The following is a 19,005-nucleotide window of genomic DNA, read 5'->3' on the forward strand; positions in this document are numbered from 1 at the left end:
AGGTCTCAAAAAAGTTGGCACAGGGGCATGTTTACCATGGTGTAGCATCTCCTTTTCTTTTCAAAACAGTTTGAAGACGTCTGGGCATTGAGGTTATGAGTTTCTGGAGTTTTGCTGTTGGAATTTGGTCCCATTCTTGCCTGATATGGGTTTCCAGCTGCAGAAGAGTTTGTGGTGGTCTTTAATGGTCTTTGATGCACAAAATGTCCTCTATATGTAAAAGATCTGACCTGCAGGCAGCCCTATTCAGCACCCAGACTCTTTTACTACAAATCCATGCTGTTGTAAATAGCTGCATAATGTGGTTTTGCTCTTAAATTTTTATACTTTATACATGTATACCTTTTAGCATTCATAGTGCCTTCCAAAACATGCAAGCTGCCCATACCGTATGCACATATGCACCCCATACCATCTGAGATGCGGACTTTTGAGCCGAACGCTAATAACACGCTGGAAGGTCTCCCTACTCTTTAACCCAGAGGACACGGCATCCGTGATTTCCAACAAGAATGTCAAATTTGGATTCGTCTGACCATAGAACACTTTTCCACTTTGAAACAGTCTTTTAAATGAGCCTTGGCCCATGTTCACATTTGGCTTCCTTTTTGCATCATAGAGCTTTAGTTGGCATCTGCAAATGTCAAGGCGGATTGTGTTTACAGACAGTGCTTTCTGGAAGTATTCCTGGGCCTATTTTATAATGTCAATGACACAATCATGCAGTGATGCAGTGTCGTCTGAGGGCCCGAAGACCACCGGCATCCAACAAAGGTCTTCGGCCTTGTCCCTTATGCACTGAGATTTCTCCAGACTCTCTGAATCTTTTGATGATGTTTTGTACAGTAGATGATGAGATTTGCAAAACCTTCGCAATTTGATGTTGAGGAATGTTGTTTTTAAAGTATTCCACAATCTTTACACACTCGTTTACAGATTGGAGAGCCTCTGTCCATCTTTACTTCTGAGAGATTCTGCCTCTCTAAGATTAGCTATACATTTTATATTTTATAGCTATGATTAGCTATAAAAGACTTTTATAGCTAATCATCTTACAGACCTGATGTCAGTTAACTTGATTAGTTGCTAGATGTTCCCACAGCTGGATATTTTCAAAAATGTCTGTCTTTTTTAGCTCTTTGTTGGCCCCATGCCATCTTTTTTGAGACCTGTAGCAGGCAAATGTGTAAAATTTCTCAGTTAAAACATTTATGTTCTCTATGTTCTATTGTAAATAAAATATTGGCTCATGTGATTTGAAAGTCTTATTTACATTTTACGAAACGTCCCAACATTTCTGAAATTCGGAACTTCATCCACTACTGTGTATATCTGTGTAACAAAATGGACGTTGTGACTGAATGTGTGTTGCGTTGAAGGTTTTAATTTTGCCTCTTTTATATTCAATTATATTTTTATACAGAAATACGTGCAATGTTAATTGCGTGTACATAAAATTAATGGCATTAAAATTAATATGCCTTATTGCTTTATTAGCATGTAAATTCTTACAGCCCTAATATACTGTGTGTGTGTGTGTGTGTGTGTATATGTATATATATATATATATATATATATATATATATATATATATATATATATATATATATATGTGTGTGTGTGTGTGTGTGTGTGTGTGTGTGTGTGTGTGTGTGTGTGTGTGTATGTATATATATACACTGTACTTAAATCAGTTTTTCAAAAGCAGTATTTAAATACAATGCATACTATATATTTCCAGAAATAGCTGCAGTTTTAATACAATAGGTCACAAGAAGAGCCCTCAGAATTTTCACATTATCTTGTACAAAACATTATAAAATACATTTATAGTGCCTCACATAAACAGAGACAAGTCAGCACTGATTCCACATAAGTAAGTTACAGAAAACGGTAAAAAATAAGAACCCTTGTGTCCCCTTGTGTATCATTGTGAAGTGTTTCCGCTGCTCATGCTACAGTCCTTTTAAATTTGAGCTTCAGAGGGAGTCCAGAAACAGATGGCTATGTTCTCCCCACTACCTGTGTGAGAGGATGCAGTAGGAAAATATGTACAACACATGCATAAACACACAAGGTGAGAATAAGAGGGTGACAAAGAGAGGAGTGTACACACTGTAATCCCTCTGTACTTCTCTATGTGCTTGTCATAGAAAAGACCGAAAGTGCAGGCAGAAATTCAAACATACACACATGCACATGTTAGCCCATAATCTGGTGAGTATACACTGGAGCACAGCACAGCCTTCTTATGAGTAATTAAATAGGAGTATTCATATATTTAACATTTCATAAAACACAATTATTTCTCTCTCAGAGGTCAGTGACCTCATTTCTGATTGTCCTTACATGACACGGGGTAACCACACACTGATGAAAAAAAGGCAAAAAGGCACTTGATATAAGACACTGCACAAACTCTGAATTACAGACACACAGGCATAATAGTGCTGACAAGTAGTGATATTTAAAATATGCCACTCATTAAAGTGATATGTTTCTCACGGGGCTGTTAAATGAATGAAATAAACAATTAGTCACATTTGTAGCTGTTTGTAATGAATTCAGAATTTCCACATTTCAATGTCATTTCTAATATAGCAGCCAGAAGACTGCGTTTTAAGAATCTTTTTACCAATTAGCTGGAAGCAAAGCAAACTGTTATGTGAAGACACTGTGTGTTTGTGTGAAGTGTTCAAAACGCTGATAGTGCAATCTGTTCTAAGTGCTAACTTTTCTCTTTAATGTTCCACTACATCCCTCACACACTCTTTTTATTAGAGCCAGGGCATGTAGATTTTCCTCTATTTTCCACAGTTTTGTCAACTGACCTCGATTGTCTCCTAAGATAACTACAGTTATGCACTGATGTCCAGTAGTCTCTATTTCTACACTTATTATTGTGTACATCAGTATTTAATTCTAACAAGGCAAAGGATAGCACTAGGAAAATGCATTAAAAGCATCAAAAAACGTTGGTTATAATATGTATTTTGTATGTATTCTAGCTGTATTAACTATGACAGCCATAGTACTTATGATTCTACATAAATTAACTACACTTAAGCCTAAGGCTCAAAAGGCTCGGTTTAAGCTTGGAGTCCATCTAAACCCCGCAATATGTCACACAGGAAGACTGGATAGGCAAAGGTGCAACACACATTCACAATCAAGTTAGATAATAATCACATCTACACTTCTGTGTGCTAAAGATTGTTTAAGAAGTGTAACAGATCTAGGCAGGGTTAGCAATAGTGTAGAAAATCATCAGCAGATATTTTTAAATCTCAAATTAAACTAAATAAAAATTGGTATTTAGTTACGGATTTACAAAAAAAAAAAGAAGAAAAGCCAAAGTGTAACAAATCTCTCATTGCTATTATTTGAAGGCCAAGACAGGAAATAATATTGCTTTGAGCCACACCCGTTACTAATCCCCGAAACAGTTAGTTTTAATATCAGGCTCATTTTCTCAATTTTCCATTCCGAAATTCTTAAAGAGGTACAGTTTCAATGTATTCATCTGTGTCTCTTCTACCCTGATGATGGCTCCTAGATAGCTTTGTTGAATTCCACTCCCCTACTTCCCTCCTGTCCACCCCTTCTAACTCTTCAACAGGCCTGTTTGGATTCCCCTGCTTTATAGCTCTAGTTATTCTTACACTCCTGTCTAGTGGGGACTCCGCTCTGCTTGCCCTTATCCCTGGGGAGTCTTTTCTCTTTGGAGGCCCCCAGATGAAGTTCTCAGGAGGTGTATAGTGGCGTTGGGCGAAGCGCAGCAGTGCACGTCTCTGGCTGTGCTTTCGCAGTGTGTAGACAAAGTACTCGAGTGCACTGTGGCGCATGTTAGTCAAAGTGCCCTGCACTAGAGCCTCCTCCAGCAACAGGTGCACCAGAGGCAGCTTGTAGCTCTCGAAGCCCAGCTCGCCCAGGCTTTTCAGGATGCGCGTGATCCGCAGATAGTTGTGATGGGACCTAAAGTGTGTGAGAAACAAGAACCTTGTTGATTGATTGCTATTTTTAGACTTGAACAACATTTAGACCTTATCAGATGTAGGCAGCTCTAAACTTTGCATGGCTAAGGGCTATGATAGCAGAACACATAGCTCTGAGATCTCTTTAAAGTCATTGTTGAGACATAGGGATTCCACTGTGAATGTCTGACCCACTTCTCAACATGCTCAGTAATGAGATGGTACAAAGTCAGTCTCAATGACACTGAGAATGAGCAAGAGCAGGGCAGCTAAGTCTCTGCAATTCTGCACTCACAAACTTTGTGTTCACAAAAGTGCACAAAACACAGAGAAACATTGCAGGAAAAAGACTGCATATATGCATGTAGAAAAATTAAGAACACAGCTTGAACAGGAACAGCAGAAATGCTAAGTCAAGGTCTGAACACGGAAGGTCAAATGAAGAACTGCATACACTGTACACTCATTTGCATTTTCAACTCAATTAACAAAAGCAATGATCCATCTAAACATGCTCATGTGTTTAAACTTGCTAATTGATATTATGCAAATACTCTTTACAGCTCTGTCAGCAAGAATAGTGAGAAAATGTGAGCGAGTCCTCGGGGGTGAGGCGGAGGTGTTGCAGGATACACAGAGTACCTTGTAGTTGCTGAGGAAAGATTTAATAAAAGAAAATAAAAGAGAGGAGCCAAGAAAAGTGTTTTCACTATGAGACCTTTACAGGCATGTGTTAAAGTTTTCAGGAAATCACAAATTTTAGCCATGGTTCCACCAAAGAAACCAACAATAATGTTAGTTCTGAGAACCTCTTTAGTTTGTGCTCTGTACTATTCACAATCAAATGTATGTGTTACAGAAACAATTTCTTTCTCATTTTCTATTAAAAAAAACAAGCATGTGGTTAAGTTTGTTTTAGAACAGTGGCTATTTTTACACGAGTAATGAGTCAAAAAAACATCTGGTGTACAATTTACAGCAAGCTGCAATATACAGCCACGTCTGTAAATATTTGGACAGAGACCAATTTTCTTACTTTTCTATGTGCACCTGCACAATGGGTTTGAAATGAAGCACAATTGACAATTAGCTTTAACTTGTAGGGGGTTACAAATATTGCAATAACCATTCAGAAATTACAGCTATTTAATACATAGTCACCAAAGGCTCAAAAATAACAAGGGACAATTCACTAAGCAGTTTCATGGCCAGGATGAGAAGATAAAAATGAAGTGTTGATGCAAGTGAAGGAGGGCATCATTCAACTAATATTAACCAACAGACCTATTACCGAAAGTGAGCATAAACTTTAGGATCATGCTCAGTAACACCAAAGGTAACATAGGATGTGGATAATCAGTGAATTCATTCATTAGTGAGGAAAAAAAATCCCTTCATTACATCTAACTAAGTCAAGAACAGTCTTGAGAACGTAGTTGTACCCATAATCTAAATACAGAGGTGTTTAACTCACCATGTCAACACTCAAGAACTGAAAAGGCAGAAAAGACTTTACTAAAAACCATCTAAGACATTCTTCTTGGACCCATGATCCAAAGAAGATCATCATCTGTAAAACATGGTTGAGGCAATGTTATATGCATATATAAAAATTGGATCACTAATTCTCCAAAACCCCCACCCACCCAAAATAAATAAAAATCTGTTTCTTTCTAGACAGACCACTTATGTGTTCGCTCAGTCCTTCATAATCTCAAAACTGGACAACTGCAACTCACTCCCTCTACTTCCTTCCTGTGGCTGCAGACATCAGACACCACTGCTCGACTCATTTCACCATTTCTCAAGACTCTTTTCTGTTCTGGCACCGAGGCGGGGGAACAAACGTCCACTTGATGTCAGAACAGCTGATTCACTAGCAGTCTTCAGACGACATCTAAAAACCTTCCTCTTTCAACAGTACATAAATTAGCACTTCCCCTATTAAAGAAACCTTGCTTTTCTAACTATATTCTGTCCCTACGGATTTTTTAGACTGATGATGTTCTTAGTCTGTGTCATAATGAACCAGTATCAGAATGTATTTATTGACAGAGACTTCAAAGCACTTATTTAAGTCACACTAGATAAGAGAATTTGCCGAATGCTGTAAATGTAAGTAAATGCTTATAGAGTAGAAGGATGAATTCTGAAGTGTCCAACACTGAAAGATTTATTGGATGATGCCACACAGAACAATGACCCAAATCATATCGCAAAAGCAACCCAAAAGATTCTTAAGGCAAAGACATGGAATGCTATCAAAAAGCCAAGACAATCATCTAAACTCAAACCAACTGAGCATGTTTTTCAAAGACATTTCATTCCAGTATTAAAATAATTCTTATGTTTATAATTCTTAGTTTGTGTAGTGATTTTTTTTTTTTAGCTTTTAAAAAACTGGAGAGATTAGCAGAGCTAATTGGCTGAGCTTCCTAAATAGTTTATGCAATATTTACTGTTTAATGGTCACCCAGATAGCAAGGTGACATTGATACAATGTTGAGTTTTCATCCAAACCATCATCTTGGTTGAGATTGAGATTTCAGTATTTACAGTATGTTGGATCAATATTGAAATTCTAATGAAAGCTGACAGCACAAATAGGTAAAGACAGGAATAAAAAAACAACAACCCCACATTGCAACATTAATTCAATACAGTTAGTGTTAACGCATCAGTATTTACTTAAGATGGTTTTAATGGTAGCTTGCTATTTGGGCATTGTTTCTGCAGCGTGGAGCAAAATCAAGCAAATCTGGAACTCTTGTTCTCATTCAGGAAATTTTCAAAACCTGGAAAAAAAAATATTCCAGTTTCTGTTTATTTTGAGGAATATTTTAAGTTCTGTTAAATATTAAAAAAAACGTAGGAAATTCCTAGATCCAATCTCACTCATTCAGGTGCTGGAAACGATCTTTCCAGTTTGCAGCACGGGCTACGTTTCCATTCTTATCTAGGAGCTTGATCCCAAAGAAGTCCAACATGATAGCATATGCCAACACGAAGCGCCGCTTGGCCTCTGGAGTGTTCTGGAATTCCTGTTCATGATACCAGAGAAGCATTTGGTTATTGATCAAGCATTGTCTCATCTAATACACTTTAAGCATTAAACGCTGATTTTTTCTTCTGATCTTTATATCATGAACAGAGACATCAAAAGAAACTTTAGCCTATACCTTAATCTCATCCTGAGTGAGTTCATGGGCATAGAAATTGAGGCCTTGTTCCCTGAGTGGGAAAAGCCTGGAAGAATTGACAGAAGTTATTGAATTATCTTTAAGTATACACTTATAAACCTTCCAGAATTGCTTAACAAAATTACAATCATACCATAAAGATATTTTTATTTGAATTATTGAAATAAATACCGTTAATAAATGCATAATTACAAACGTACAGATACACAGTAGCTGCAGGAATTATTCTGTTTCTATGTGATGTAGCATTGATGAGTTCAGGCTTATATCTGATCAGTTCTGCTGGAATGGCCATGAGTGACTTTTACCAGGACAAAATAGGTGCAGAAAATATGAGGACATAAGAAAGGGCAGACTGCCTCTCTGTCAGCTACTTGATGCTCTGCTGCTGCCATTAAACAGAAAATGAGCACCCGCAGCCTTAGGCTCATTTCTGCTCTGTGCTCCCACTCTTCTACTTCTGTCACATCTCCCAAACAGGCCAAGCAGTTCTGTCTGTTCCTGCTTCACTAGACTGTCCTTTCTTATCAATTCCACACTAAGAACTCATCAGCAATTGTGGTTTTGAACTTGCTAATTGACATTATGCAAATAGTCCTGCCTTAGTTTTGCCAGTTAAAGGTGTGAGAAAGTGAGTGTGAGGAAGAAAGGGTGTAATGGTGGTAAAGCTGCTAGCATACTGTATGTGTGAGGTCTGATATTTAGTTTTGCTGATTCCTGCAGGATCATGTAGTTTACAGCCAAACACCAAACCTGTCACCCAGTAGGCCTCAGATCACACTGAATGTTCCTTAAAGCCTTATTAGAGATTTTAAGCAAATCTCTGCTAAAGTCAGCAAAGTAAAATGTTAACTGTGTTGTAATCATGGCATCAGCCAGACTTAAACACACACAAATTAATCATGAAAAAGCATCTCTATATTCTGATGTCTTTCTACTTATCAGCAAACCTTTTCACCGGTGTTGATTCTTTTCTCTTTTGCATTCTCATTTTGGTTTTCTTATAAACAAATTTAAAAGTTGCTTTGTGGATATAGTTTTGTCAACTATAAAACATTAATTGATCTTCAGTAACTGTAGTGAGTCTTCTGCCTATACAAGGAACACTGTGATGCGGAATACATCCTAAAATACCAGATTCTAATCCAACAGATTAGAATTGCTGGCTTGTTTTAGTAAAGCCGAGGAAAAAAAAAAACCCAAAGGAAATCCCCACGGACATGGGAATTCATGCAAAACACCACAAAGAGAGCAATCTAGGTTTAGGATTAAACTGGGAACCATTACCCACAAATTATCAATCAAGAAAGTCACTTTAAAATGCAGAAGGAGACATGAACAAAATGCTGAAGGCTTGACTTTACCATTGTATATATGTGTGATTGTGCTCAAGCTTGTCGTAGTCACCCTTCCATTTGGTGAGAATCTCTTCAACATAGATTCCTGTAGAGAAAATATATAAATCTTTACTGTGTCATATGACAAATTATAAGTATAATACACTGATGGGCAGCAGAATTAAAATTATAAACATTCATTTTTTACTAACTGCTTTATAGTGCTCAGGGGCATGATAAACCCAGAGCCTAGGCCAGGAACACTGGGCATGAAATACACACTGGATGGCATAGAAGGAAAATAAAGAAGCAGGAGAAAACGCACATAGACATATAGAAAACTTATGAAGTGCCATTAAGGCATTTACCCAAACTAAGGATTGAACCTAGGATTGCCCTGAATGCTCCCTGCTTTGCTGTGCAATAAAACAGTGACTAAATGTTAAAAGCAGTATTTTATATATGAAGAGAGAAATGAAATACAATAAAAATGCAAGTAATGGCATAGCAACACAAACACCTACTCATGCAAGTATAGCTGTCTAAAACCATTAACAATCCCAGTATTTATGAATGGTCATGTTTGTGTTTCTCTAGCGCCTATGAGGTTCATTTTCAAATCATTGGTAGCTTATCTGAAAACCACCTAGCAGAGGCAAAGTCTGTCTAAAGACACTAAGGAAGGAGAAGAATGTTTGTGACTGTGCATGAGATCGGCCTCATGAGAGTGCTAAACTCAGGCTGTTTCATCACTCACTCAGACTTGCAACTGATGTAGTTTTATGTACTGCTCTATGAATGTTCTCACTGTGTGATAGATCCATACCACACATTCAACAAGGCTTGTATTCGTAAAGAAATATTACCTACATGATGCATAGATCTGAATAATCATTTTCGCACCACGACTGTCAACGCGTTTGTCATAAACCACAGCAATAGTTTGTGCATGCTTATGGCCATGTCACATGTGAGCTTGCAATCAAAACCCTGGCAACCTCTGTGCAACATCATACGCAAATGTACTGAATAATAGTATGTCACTGTTTTATGGAAATTCTAATGGGATTTTCAGTAGAATACAGATGTTACCACTGGGGGTTTATGGGTCACTGTGGGAACACTGTGAGTTTCTCTATGAGATGCTATGGTGCATTCATGAGAAACGTCATGGCATATAGTCTATATGGGGCTATTAATCCACTGCTGAACACCACATGATATGTCTTCCTCTTGCTAACAGTAAATCCATTGACTCTCTAACAGCTAAATCTTTTACATGATGAGCCTTGTACAATTTACACATAAAGTTGAACCTTCTATGAATGCTAATAAGTATGAAACAAAAAACTGCTTTTGATGAACTTGCAATGTCCCAATTGTTTTTGCCCTTCGAGACAAAAGCAGGATAAATGGGTACATGTATACATTATACATATTATATATTTAGAATATTTAACAGATGACCTTAGCCAAAGTGATTAACAGAAGCATAAACACACATACGCGCACACACTTACCATCTGGGACCAGAGGAATTTTATTCAGATAGAATCTCAGATTGCGGTACTCATTTCTCAGCCGAGGCTCCTTGTAGTTCTAGATGGAACGGAAACACGGAAAGGATGGGAGAAGAGGCGCAATAAATAAAGCGTTTCTCTGTGATAAAAAAGTGCCCTGAGGCTGAAGATGAACTCATTATGAACTTGGTTGGAGTGAGGAAGTTATCCATCTGGCATTTGGGCACCAAAGTTATTTTCAGGGATTTAAATCGGGCACAAAACATGCAGCACCCATAACTGAATTTAAAGACTCCACATAATGTATTGTAAGCTACTGACTTTCACTTTATTGTTCCTGCTGTAATACACCAAACAGGTTCCCGTGCATGAAAAACAAAATGACACTCAGAGAAGTAAAAAAGCTATTAAAAGAGCATCTATTTCTAAGTACTATCAGTGCTTTGGCTTGGAAAAACAACGAAGAGAGTGGGTGAAAATTTTACCGGGTAACTATGGCGGTACTTGTACAGGTCCTTGGCAGCATAAAAGCTTCTTTTCATCTTAGTGGATGACTCAGCCATGTCATTAAACTGTGTAGGAAAAAAAAAGAAAAAAAGTAAAATACGCAAGAATGTATGAATGAATCTGCTGATGAACTATAAGTGCATGATTCCACAGAAAAGCTGGAGCTGAACTGATTTAAAACGAGCATATGTTTGACGCTCTATGTATGCAGACGTGTACATTTTTTACACTTTGTCCCTTTCCTGATTTACTCACTTACTCCATCTCAAAACACAACACTAACCCGATTGTATTTATATTGTAGTCAGCAGCATGTGGCCAACAAAGATGAATTGTAGGTTTTGTAACACTGCACATGTGTGATATCCTCCTCTCATGTGGGACATTTTTTATATTTGAAACAAATCAGTAAATGCCTGGGTTCATGTTTCACTTTCGTTGAATTTGTTTCATTTTGGATCACACCCTTCGCCTTCTTGACCTTAAAGTCAAACTTGGATCATTGTTCCGCCAAATATAATATATCTCATACCTCAAGATGCTAATGTGTGGGTCTGTAAAATCTATTCAGATGTATCAGGATGAAGGTGCTAATGAATTCAAATAATGCAAAATGTTAATATCATCTACAAATATGAATATAAATAAATCAAATTCATTTTTACTATAGTATGTGTCTATTCTTTTATATATTTGCATTTATTTTTTTCTCTGCTGCTGTAACAAAGAAATTTCCCCACTGTGGGACGAATAAAGGCTTATCTTATCTTGTCTTATCTTATCTTATCCTATTAAAAAATACATAAACAATAGTAGGTGATTTACAGCAAACAAAAATGTTCTCCCACTATTATATACTATAGTTTTAGCAAAGATTAGTGCTGCAAATGCACATGAAACAAACGTCGTGTACGCTTTTTTATAGAAAATGGTGGCATTGTGCAATTATTTTGTCTTTATCTGTTGGCAAATGATAAAAACTTGAAATCCAAAAATCACACTGTGTTAATGATAAAGCGTTACTGTGTTACTTTATTAGTCTCTGGGCTTGTAGCTTGTAAGAGCAGGTGAGCAGCTTGTATATAATATAACAGAAAATGAAAGACATCTATGAGACATGAGAAGAAACTGGGTCAGATTTTATAGGTCACAATGTCACTGTTTGTAAAAACCGGCCAAGAATATAAAGTGTAAGGAAGAGGACCGGTGTAAATATCGTAGTAGTAAATATCAGTCGATGGTGTAGATGTTAGAAATAGCTCGGGCTGCTGTTAATCCCTGTAACACTAGGACACATAGATCAGTCAATCGCAATCAATTATCCTAATAATAGACTTCATTTTAATACTTCATTCTGGAGAAATGGCTGCACTGCTCTGGCTTATTGAAGACTTCCTTCAAGGGCACAGCGTGAAACGGCATATGGCCCGCGTTTTATCTAATCCGTCCTTTTCCTGACAAAATACGAAATGAGGACACGAGGAACATTTGATCTCAGTAGCACTGATCGCTTAGACTCTACACACAGCTTTATTTCGAGCCTGTCGGGGGGATGAAGGTGATGAACCCCGCTGTGCTTCTTTGTTGCCTATTTGTCAGCTCGACAGTTTTCTGTTGTACTACATCTCGAGCAGGTTTACCGGAGAAAACGCGTCCTGATCCTCTCCACAGTGTCCTGAATCTGTGGACAGCCCGCTGTCCTGCTCTCCTACCGGATGTAGGAGATTTTTTTCCTAGATCCTAGATCTCCTAGATCCAATCTCACTCATTCAGGTGCTGGAAACGATCTTTCCAGTTTGCAGCACGGGCTACGTTTCCATTCTTATCTAGGAGCTTGATCCCAAAGAAGTCCAACATGATAGCATATGCCAACACGAAGCGCCGCTTGGCCTCTGGAGTGTTCTGGAATTCCTGTTCATGATACCAGAGAAGCATTTGGTTATTGATCAAGCATTGTCTCATCTAATACACTTTAAGCATTAAACGCTGATTTTTTCTTCTGATCTTTATATCATGAACAGAGACATCAAAAGAAACTTTAGCCTATACCTTAATCTCATCCTGAGTGAGTTCATGGGCATAGAAATTGAGGCCTTGTTCCCTGAGTGGGAAAAGCCTGGAAGAATTGACAGAAGTTATTGAATTATCTTTAAGTATACACTTATAAACCTTCCAGAATTGCTTAACAAAATTACAATCATACCATAAAGATATTTTTATTTGAATTATTGAAATAAATACCCGTTAATAAATGCATAATTACAAACGTACAGATACACAGTAGCTGCAGGAATTATTCTGTTTCTATGTGATGTAGCATTGATGAGTTCAGGCTTATATCTGATCAGTTCTGCTGGAATGGCCATGAGTGACTTTTACCAGGACAAAATAGGTGCAGAAAATATGAGGACATAAGAAAGGGCAGACTGCCTCTCTGTCAGCTACTTGATGCTCTGCGCTGCTGCCATTAAACAGAAAATGAGCACCCGCAGCCTTAGGCTCATTTCTGCTCTGTGCTCCCACTCTTCTACTTCTGTCACATCTCCCAAACAGGCCAAGCAGTTCTGTCTGTTCCCTGCTTCACTAGACTGTCCTTTCTTATCAATTCCACACTAAGAACTCATCAGCAATTGTGGTTTTGAACTTGCTAATTGACATTATGCAAATAGTCCTGCCTTAGTTTTGCCAGTTAAAGGTGTGAGAAAGTGAGTGTGAGGAAGAAAGGGGTGTAATGGTGGTAAAGCTGCTAGCATACTGTATGTGTGAGGTCTGATATTTAGTTTTGCTGATTCCTGCAGGATCATGTAGTTTACAGCCAAACACCAAACCTGTCACCCAGTAGGCCTCAGATCACACTGAATGTTCCTTAAAGCCTTATTAGAGATTTTAAGCAAATCTCTGCTAAAGTCAGCAAAGTAAAATGTTAACTGTGTTGTAATCATGGCATCAGCCAGACTTAAACACACACAAATTAATCATGAAAAAGCATCTCTATATTCTGATGTCTTTCTACTTATCAGCAAACCTTTTCACCGGTGTTGATTCTTTTCTCTTTTGCATTCTCATTTTGGTTTTCTTATAAACAAATTTAAAAGTTGCTTTGTGGATATAGTTTTGTCAACTATAAAACATTAATTGATCTTCAGTAACTGTAGTGAGTCTTCTGCCTATACAAGGAACACTGTGATGCCGGAATACATCCTAAAAAATACCAGATTCTAATCCAACAGATTAGAATTGCTGGCTTGTTTTATTAAAGCCGAGGAAAAAAAAAAACCCAAAGGAAATCCCCACGGACATGGGAATTCATGCAAAACACCACAAAGAGAGCAATCTAGGTTTAGGATTAAACTGGGAACCATTACCCACAAATTATCAATCAAGAAAGTCACTTTAAAATGCAGAAGGAGACATGAACAAAATGCTGAAGGCTTGACTTTACCATTGTATATATGTGTGATTGTGCTCAAGCTTGTCGTAGTCACCCTTCCATTTGGTGAGAATCTCTTCAACATAGATTCCTGTAGAGAAAATATATAAATCTTTACTGTGTCATATGACAAATTATAAGTATAATACACTGATGGGCAGCAGAATTAAAATTATAAACATTCATTTTTTACTAACTGCTTTATAGTGCTCAGGGGCATGATAAACCCAGAGCCTAGGCCAGGAACACTGGGCATGAAATACACACTGGATGGCATAGAAGGAAAATAAAGAAGCAGGAGAAAACGCACATAGACATATAGAAAACTTATGAAGTGCCATTAAGGCATTTACCCAAACTAAGGATTGAACCTAGGATTGCCCTGAATGCTCCCTGCTTTGCTGTGCAATAAAACAGTGACTAAATGTTAAAAGCAGTATTTTATATATGAAGAGAGAAATGAAATACAATAAAAATGCAAGTAATGGCATAGCAACACAAACACCTACTCATGCAAGTATAGCTGTCTAAAACCATTAACAATCCCAGTATTTATGAATGGTCATGTTTGTGTTTCTCTAGCGCCTATGAGGTTCATTTTTCAAATTATTGGTAGCTTATCTGAAAACCACCTAGCAGAGGCAAAGTCTGTCTAAAGACACTAAGGAAGGAGAAGAATGTTTGTGACTGTGCATGAGATCGGCCTCATGAGAGTGCTAAACTCAGGCTGTTTCATCACTCACTCAGACTTGCAACTGATGTAGTTTTATGTATTGCTCTATGAATGTTCTCACTGTGTGATAGATCCATACCACACATTCAACAAGGCTTGTATTCGTAAAGAAATATTACCTACATGATGCATAGATCTGAATAATCATTTTCGCACCACGACTGTCAACGCGTTTGTCATAAACCACAGCAATAATTTGTGCATGCTTATGGCCATGTCACATGTGAGCTTGCAATCAAAACCCTGGCAACCTCTGTGCAACATCATACGCAAATGTACTGAATAATAGTATGTCACTGTTTTATGGAAATTCTAATGGGATTTTCAGTAGAATACAGATGTTACCACTGGGGGTTTATGGGTCACTGTGGGAACACTGTGAGTTTCTCTATGAGATGCTATGGTGCATTCATGAGAAACGTCATGGCATATAGTCTATATGGGGCTATTAATCCACTGCTGAACACCACATGATATGTCTTCCTCTTGCTAACAGTAAATCCATTGACTCTCTAACAGCTAAATCTTTTACATGATGAGCCTTGTACAATTTACACATAAAGTTGAACCTTCTATGAATGCTAATAAGTATGAAACAAAAAAAACTGCTTTTGATGAACTTGCAATGTCCCAATTGTTTTTGCCCTTCGAGACAAAAGCAGGATAAATGGGTACATGTATACATTATACATATTATATATTTAGAATATTTAACAGATGACCTTAGCCAAAGTGATTAACAGAAGCATAAACACACATACGCGCACACACACTTACCATCTGGGACCAGAGGAATTTTATTCAGATAGAATCTCAGATTGCGGTACTCATTTCTCAGCCGAGGCTCCTTGTAGTTCTAGATGGAACGGAAACACGGAAAGGATGGGAGAAGAGGCGCAATAAATAAAGCGTTTCTCTGTGATAAAAAAGTGCCCTGAGGCTGAAGATGAACTCATTATGAACTTGGTTGGAGTGAGGAAGTTATCCATCTGGCATTTGGGCACCAAAGTTATTTTCAGGGATTTAAATCGGGCACAAAACATGCAGCACCCATAACTGAATTTAAAGACTCCACATAATGTATTGTAAGCTACTGACTTTCACTTTATTGTTCCTGCTGTAATACACCAAACAGGTTCCGTGCATGAAAACAAAATGACACTCAGAGAAGTAAAAAAGCTATTAAAAGAGCATCTATTTCTAAGTACTATCAGTGCTTTGGCTTGGAAAAACAACGAAGAGAGTGGGTGAAAATTTTACCGGGTAACTATGGCGGTACTTGTACAGGTCCTTGGCAGCATAAAAGCTTCTTTTCATCTTAGTGGATGACTCAGCCATGTCATTAAACTGTGTAGGAAAAAAAGAAAAAAGTAAAATACGCAAGAATGTATGAATGAATCTGCTGATGAACTATAAGTGCATGATTCCACAGAAAAGCTGGAGCTGAACTGATTTAAAACGAGCATATGTTTGACGCTCTATGTATGCAGACGTGTACATTTTTTACACTTTGTCCCTTTCCTGATTTACTCACTTACTCCATCTCAAAACACAACACTAACCCGATTGTATTTATATTGTAGTCAGCAGCATGTGGCCAACAAAGATGAATTGTAGGTTTTGTAACACTGCACATGTGTGATATCCTCCTCTCATGTGGGACATTTTTTATATTTGAAACAAATCAGTAAATGCCTGGGTTCATGTTTCACTTTCGTTGAATTTGTTTCATTTTGGATCACACCCTTCGCCTTCTTGACCTTAAAGTCAAACTTGGATCATTGTTCCGCCAAATATAATATATCTCATACCTCAAGATGCTAATGTGTGGGTCTGTAAAATCTATTCAGATGTATCAGGATGAAGGTGCTAATGAATTCAAATAATGCAAAATGTTAATATCATCTACAAATATGAATATAAATAAATCAAATTCATTTTTACTATAGTATGTGTCTATTCTTTTATATATTTGCATTTATTTTTTTCTCTGCTGCTGTAACAAAGAAATTTCCCCACTGTGGGACGAATAAAGGCTTATCTTATCTTGTCTTATCTTATCTTATCCTATTAAAAAATACATAAACAATAGTAGGTGATTTACAGCAAACAAAAATGTTCTCCCACTATTATATACTATAGTTTTAGCAAAGATTAGTGCTGCAAATGCACATGAAACAAACGTCGTGTACGCTTTTTTATAGAAAATGGTGGCATTGTGCAATTATTTTGTCTTTATCTGTTGGCAAATGATAAAAACTTGAAATCCAAAAATCACACTGTGTTAATGATAAAGCGTTACTGTGTTACTTTATTAGTCTCTGGGCTTGTAGCTTGTAAGAGCAGGTGAGCAGCTTGTATATAATATAACAGAAAATGAAAGACATCTATGAGACATGAGAAGAAACTGGGTCAGATTTTATAGGTCACAATGTCACTGTTTGTAAAAACCGGCCAAGAATATAAAGTGTAAGGAAGAGGACCGGTGTAAATATCGTAGTAGTAAATATCAGTCGATGGTGTAGATGTTAGAAATAGCTCGGGCTGCTGTTAATCCCTGTAACACTAGGACACATAGATCAGTCAATCGCAATCAATTATCCTAATAATAGACTTCATTTTAATACTTCATTCTGGAGAAATGGCTGCACTGCTCTGGCTTATTGAAGACTTCCCCTTCAAGGGGCACAGCGTGAAACGGCATATGGCCCGCGTTTTATCTAATCCGTCCTTTTCCTGACAAAATACGAAATGAGGACACGAGGAACATTTGATCTCAGTAGCACTGATCGCTTAGACTCTACACACAGCTTTATTTCGAGCCTGTCGGGGGGATGAAGGTGATGAACCCCGCTGTGCTTCTTTGTTGCCTATTTGTCAGCTCGACAGTTTTCTGTTGTACTACATCTCGAGCAGGTTTACCGGAGAAAACGCGTCCTGATCCTCTCCACAGTGTCCTGAATCTGTGGACAGCCCGCTGTCCTGCTCTCCTACCGGATGATGCTCGCTGCTCTCCGAGTCCGTCTCCCACGTCGAGTCGCATTCCTCCACGGTGCTCGGCTCCTTGTACCTCAGAGCGCCCATCAGATTTCCCATTTACACCAAGCCGCTCCGCGTTTCCGTTCAAACCGTCTCTCCTTCCTCCTCTACATTACTCCCGCGGTTACCGCACAGCGCTTTATAAATAAGCCGTGCGACATTCACGCATTATTTCTATTGGACAGGACGCAGGACTTTCCGAGCGACGCGAGCACACAAATCCTATTACAAAGCAATGGTGGCGCTGAGCATCACTGTGGCGTTAGTGAAGATCACCGCCCATGTGCAAAAATACGCTCCTCACACCAGCTGCTTCAGTTCCTCATTAAACTTTCTCTGAACCCTCCTCACTTCAACCTCTACAGTCACAGACAATTCGTGTTAAACCAACGAGTCATTTCCTGTTTTATATTTAAATATAAATAGATAAGGACGACAGTTAGCATTTATTAAACACTGTGTTGTTATTATTATAAAGGTAAAAACATGGAGCATTGGATTATACAATATAGTCAATACAGTTAGTATATGACTATAGATTTTATATTATACCACTGTACAGTATGCAATATATCTGTAAACAGTATACACTATACCACAATACCACTACACTATACAATATAAACATAAACAGTATATAAGTACACATTATTCAGTATACAGCATACTATATATATCACTGTACAGTATAAAAACATACATTATACAGTATACATTATACAATATATTAGTATACAGTATATACTATACTGATAGTATGTCGCTATACTCTATACAGGTAGTCGTCGACTTACGACCACAATTGGGACCGACAAATCGTAAGGTTTTACGACCGACGTAAGTAGAGTAGGCTATATGTACAGTTCTGTAAAATTATGCCGGAAGCTGGTAAAAAATATAACGCTAGCGATTGTGGTCGTAAATTCGAATGGTCGTAAGTTGCATAGGTTGTAAGTCGACGACTACCTGTAGAATATATCAGTATATAGTATATCACTATACCCCATAGCTTTATACAAAATGCCACTACACATTACACAGTATATCAGTATACGTTATACAGTATACATAATTACAAAACACTGACACAGAATCACAATATATCACAATATACCAGAATCACAATATACCACTATACACTATGCAGTATTCCACTATACATTACGCACTATACTGTACATAACAATACAGTATTCAATATATCACTAAAAAGTATACCACTATAAATTATACAGTATATCACTATACAGTATATGACTATACAC

The 19,005-nt window shown here is 37.6% G+C and overlaps 1 protein-coding gene across 1 annotated transcript; it reads right to left on the reverse strand.

Annotated features, from left to right (window-relative positions):
• Positions 1–1,734: 1,734 nt before the first annotated feature.
• On the reverse strand, positions 1,735–18,047 carry ogfrl1 (opioid growth factor receptor-like 1). Its single transcript, XM_046872752.1, has 13 exons — positions 17,624–18,047; positions 15,962–16,048; positions 15,479–15,557; positions 13,981–14,059; positions 12,588–12,654; positions 12,304–12,449; positions 12,179–12,254; positions 10,517–10,603; positions 10,032–10,110; positions 8,539–8,617; positions 7,154–7,220; positions 6,870–7,015; positions 1,735–3,975 (listed from the first exon to the last, which is right to left on the reverse strand). The coding sequence occupies exons 1-13, from the start codon at positions 17,795–17,797 to the stop codon at positions 3,495–3,497; spliced, it is 1,647 nt and encodes a 548-aa protein (XP_046728708.1). The 5' UTR covers positions 17,798–18,047; the 3' UTR covers positions 1,735–3,494.
• Between the last annotated feature and the right edge of the window lie 958 nt (positions 18,048–19,005).

Source organism: Silurus meridionalis, chromosome 2 (genome assembly GCF_014805685.1).
Source record: "Silurus meridionalis isolate SWU-2019-XX chromosome 2, ASM1480568v1, whole genome shotgun sequence".
Taxonomy (NCBI): Eukaryota; Metazoa; Chordata; class Actinopteri; order Siluriformes; family Siluridae; genus Silurus; species Silurus meridionalis.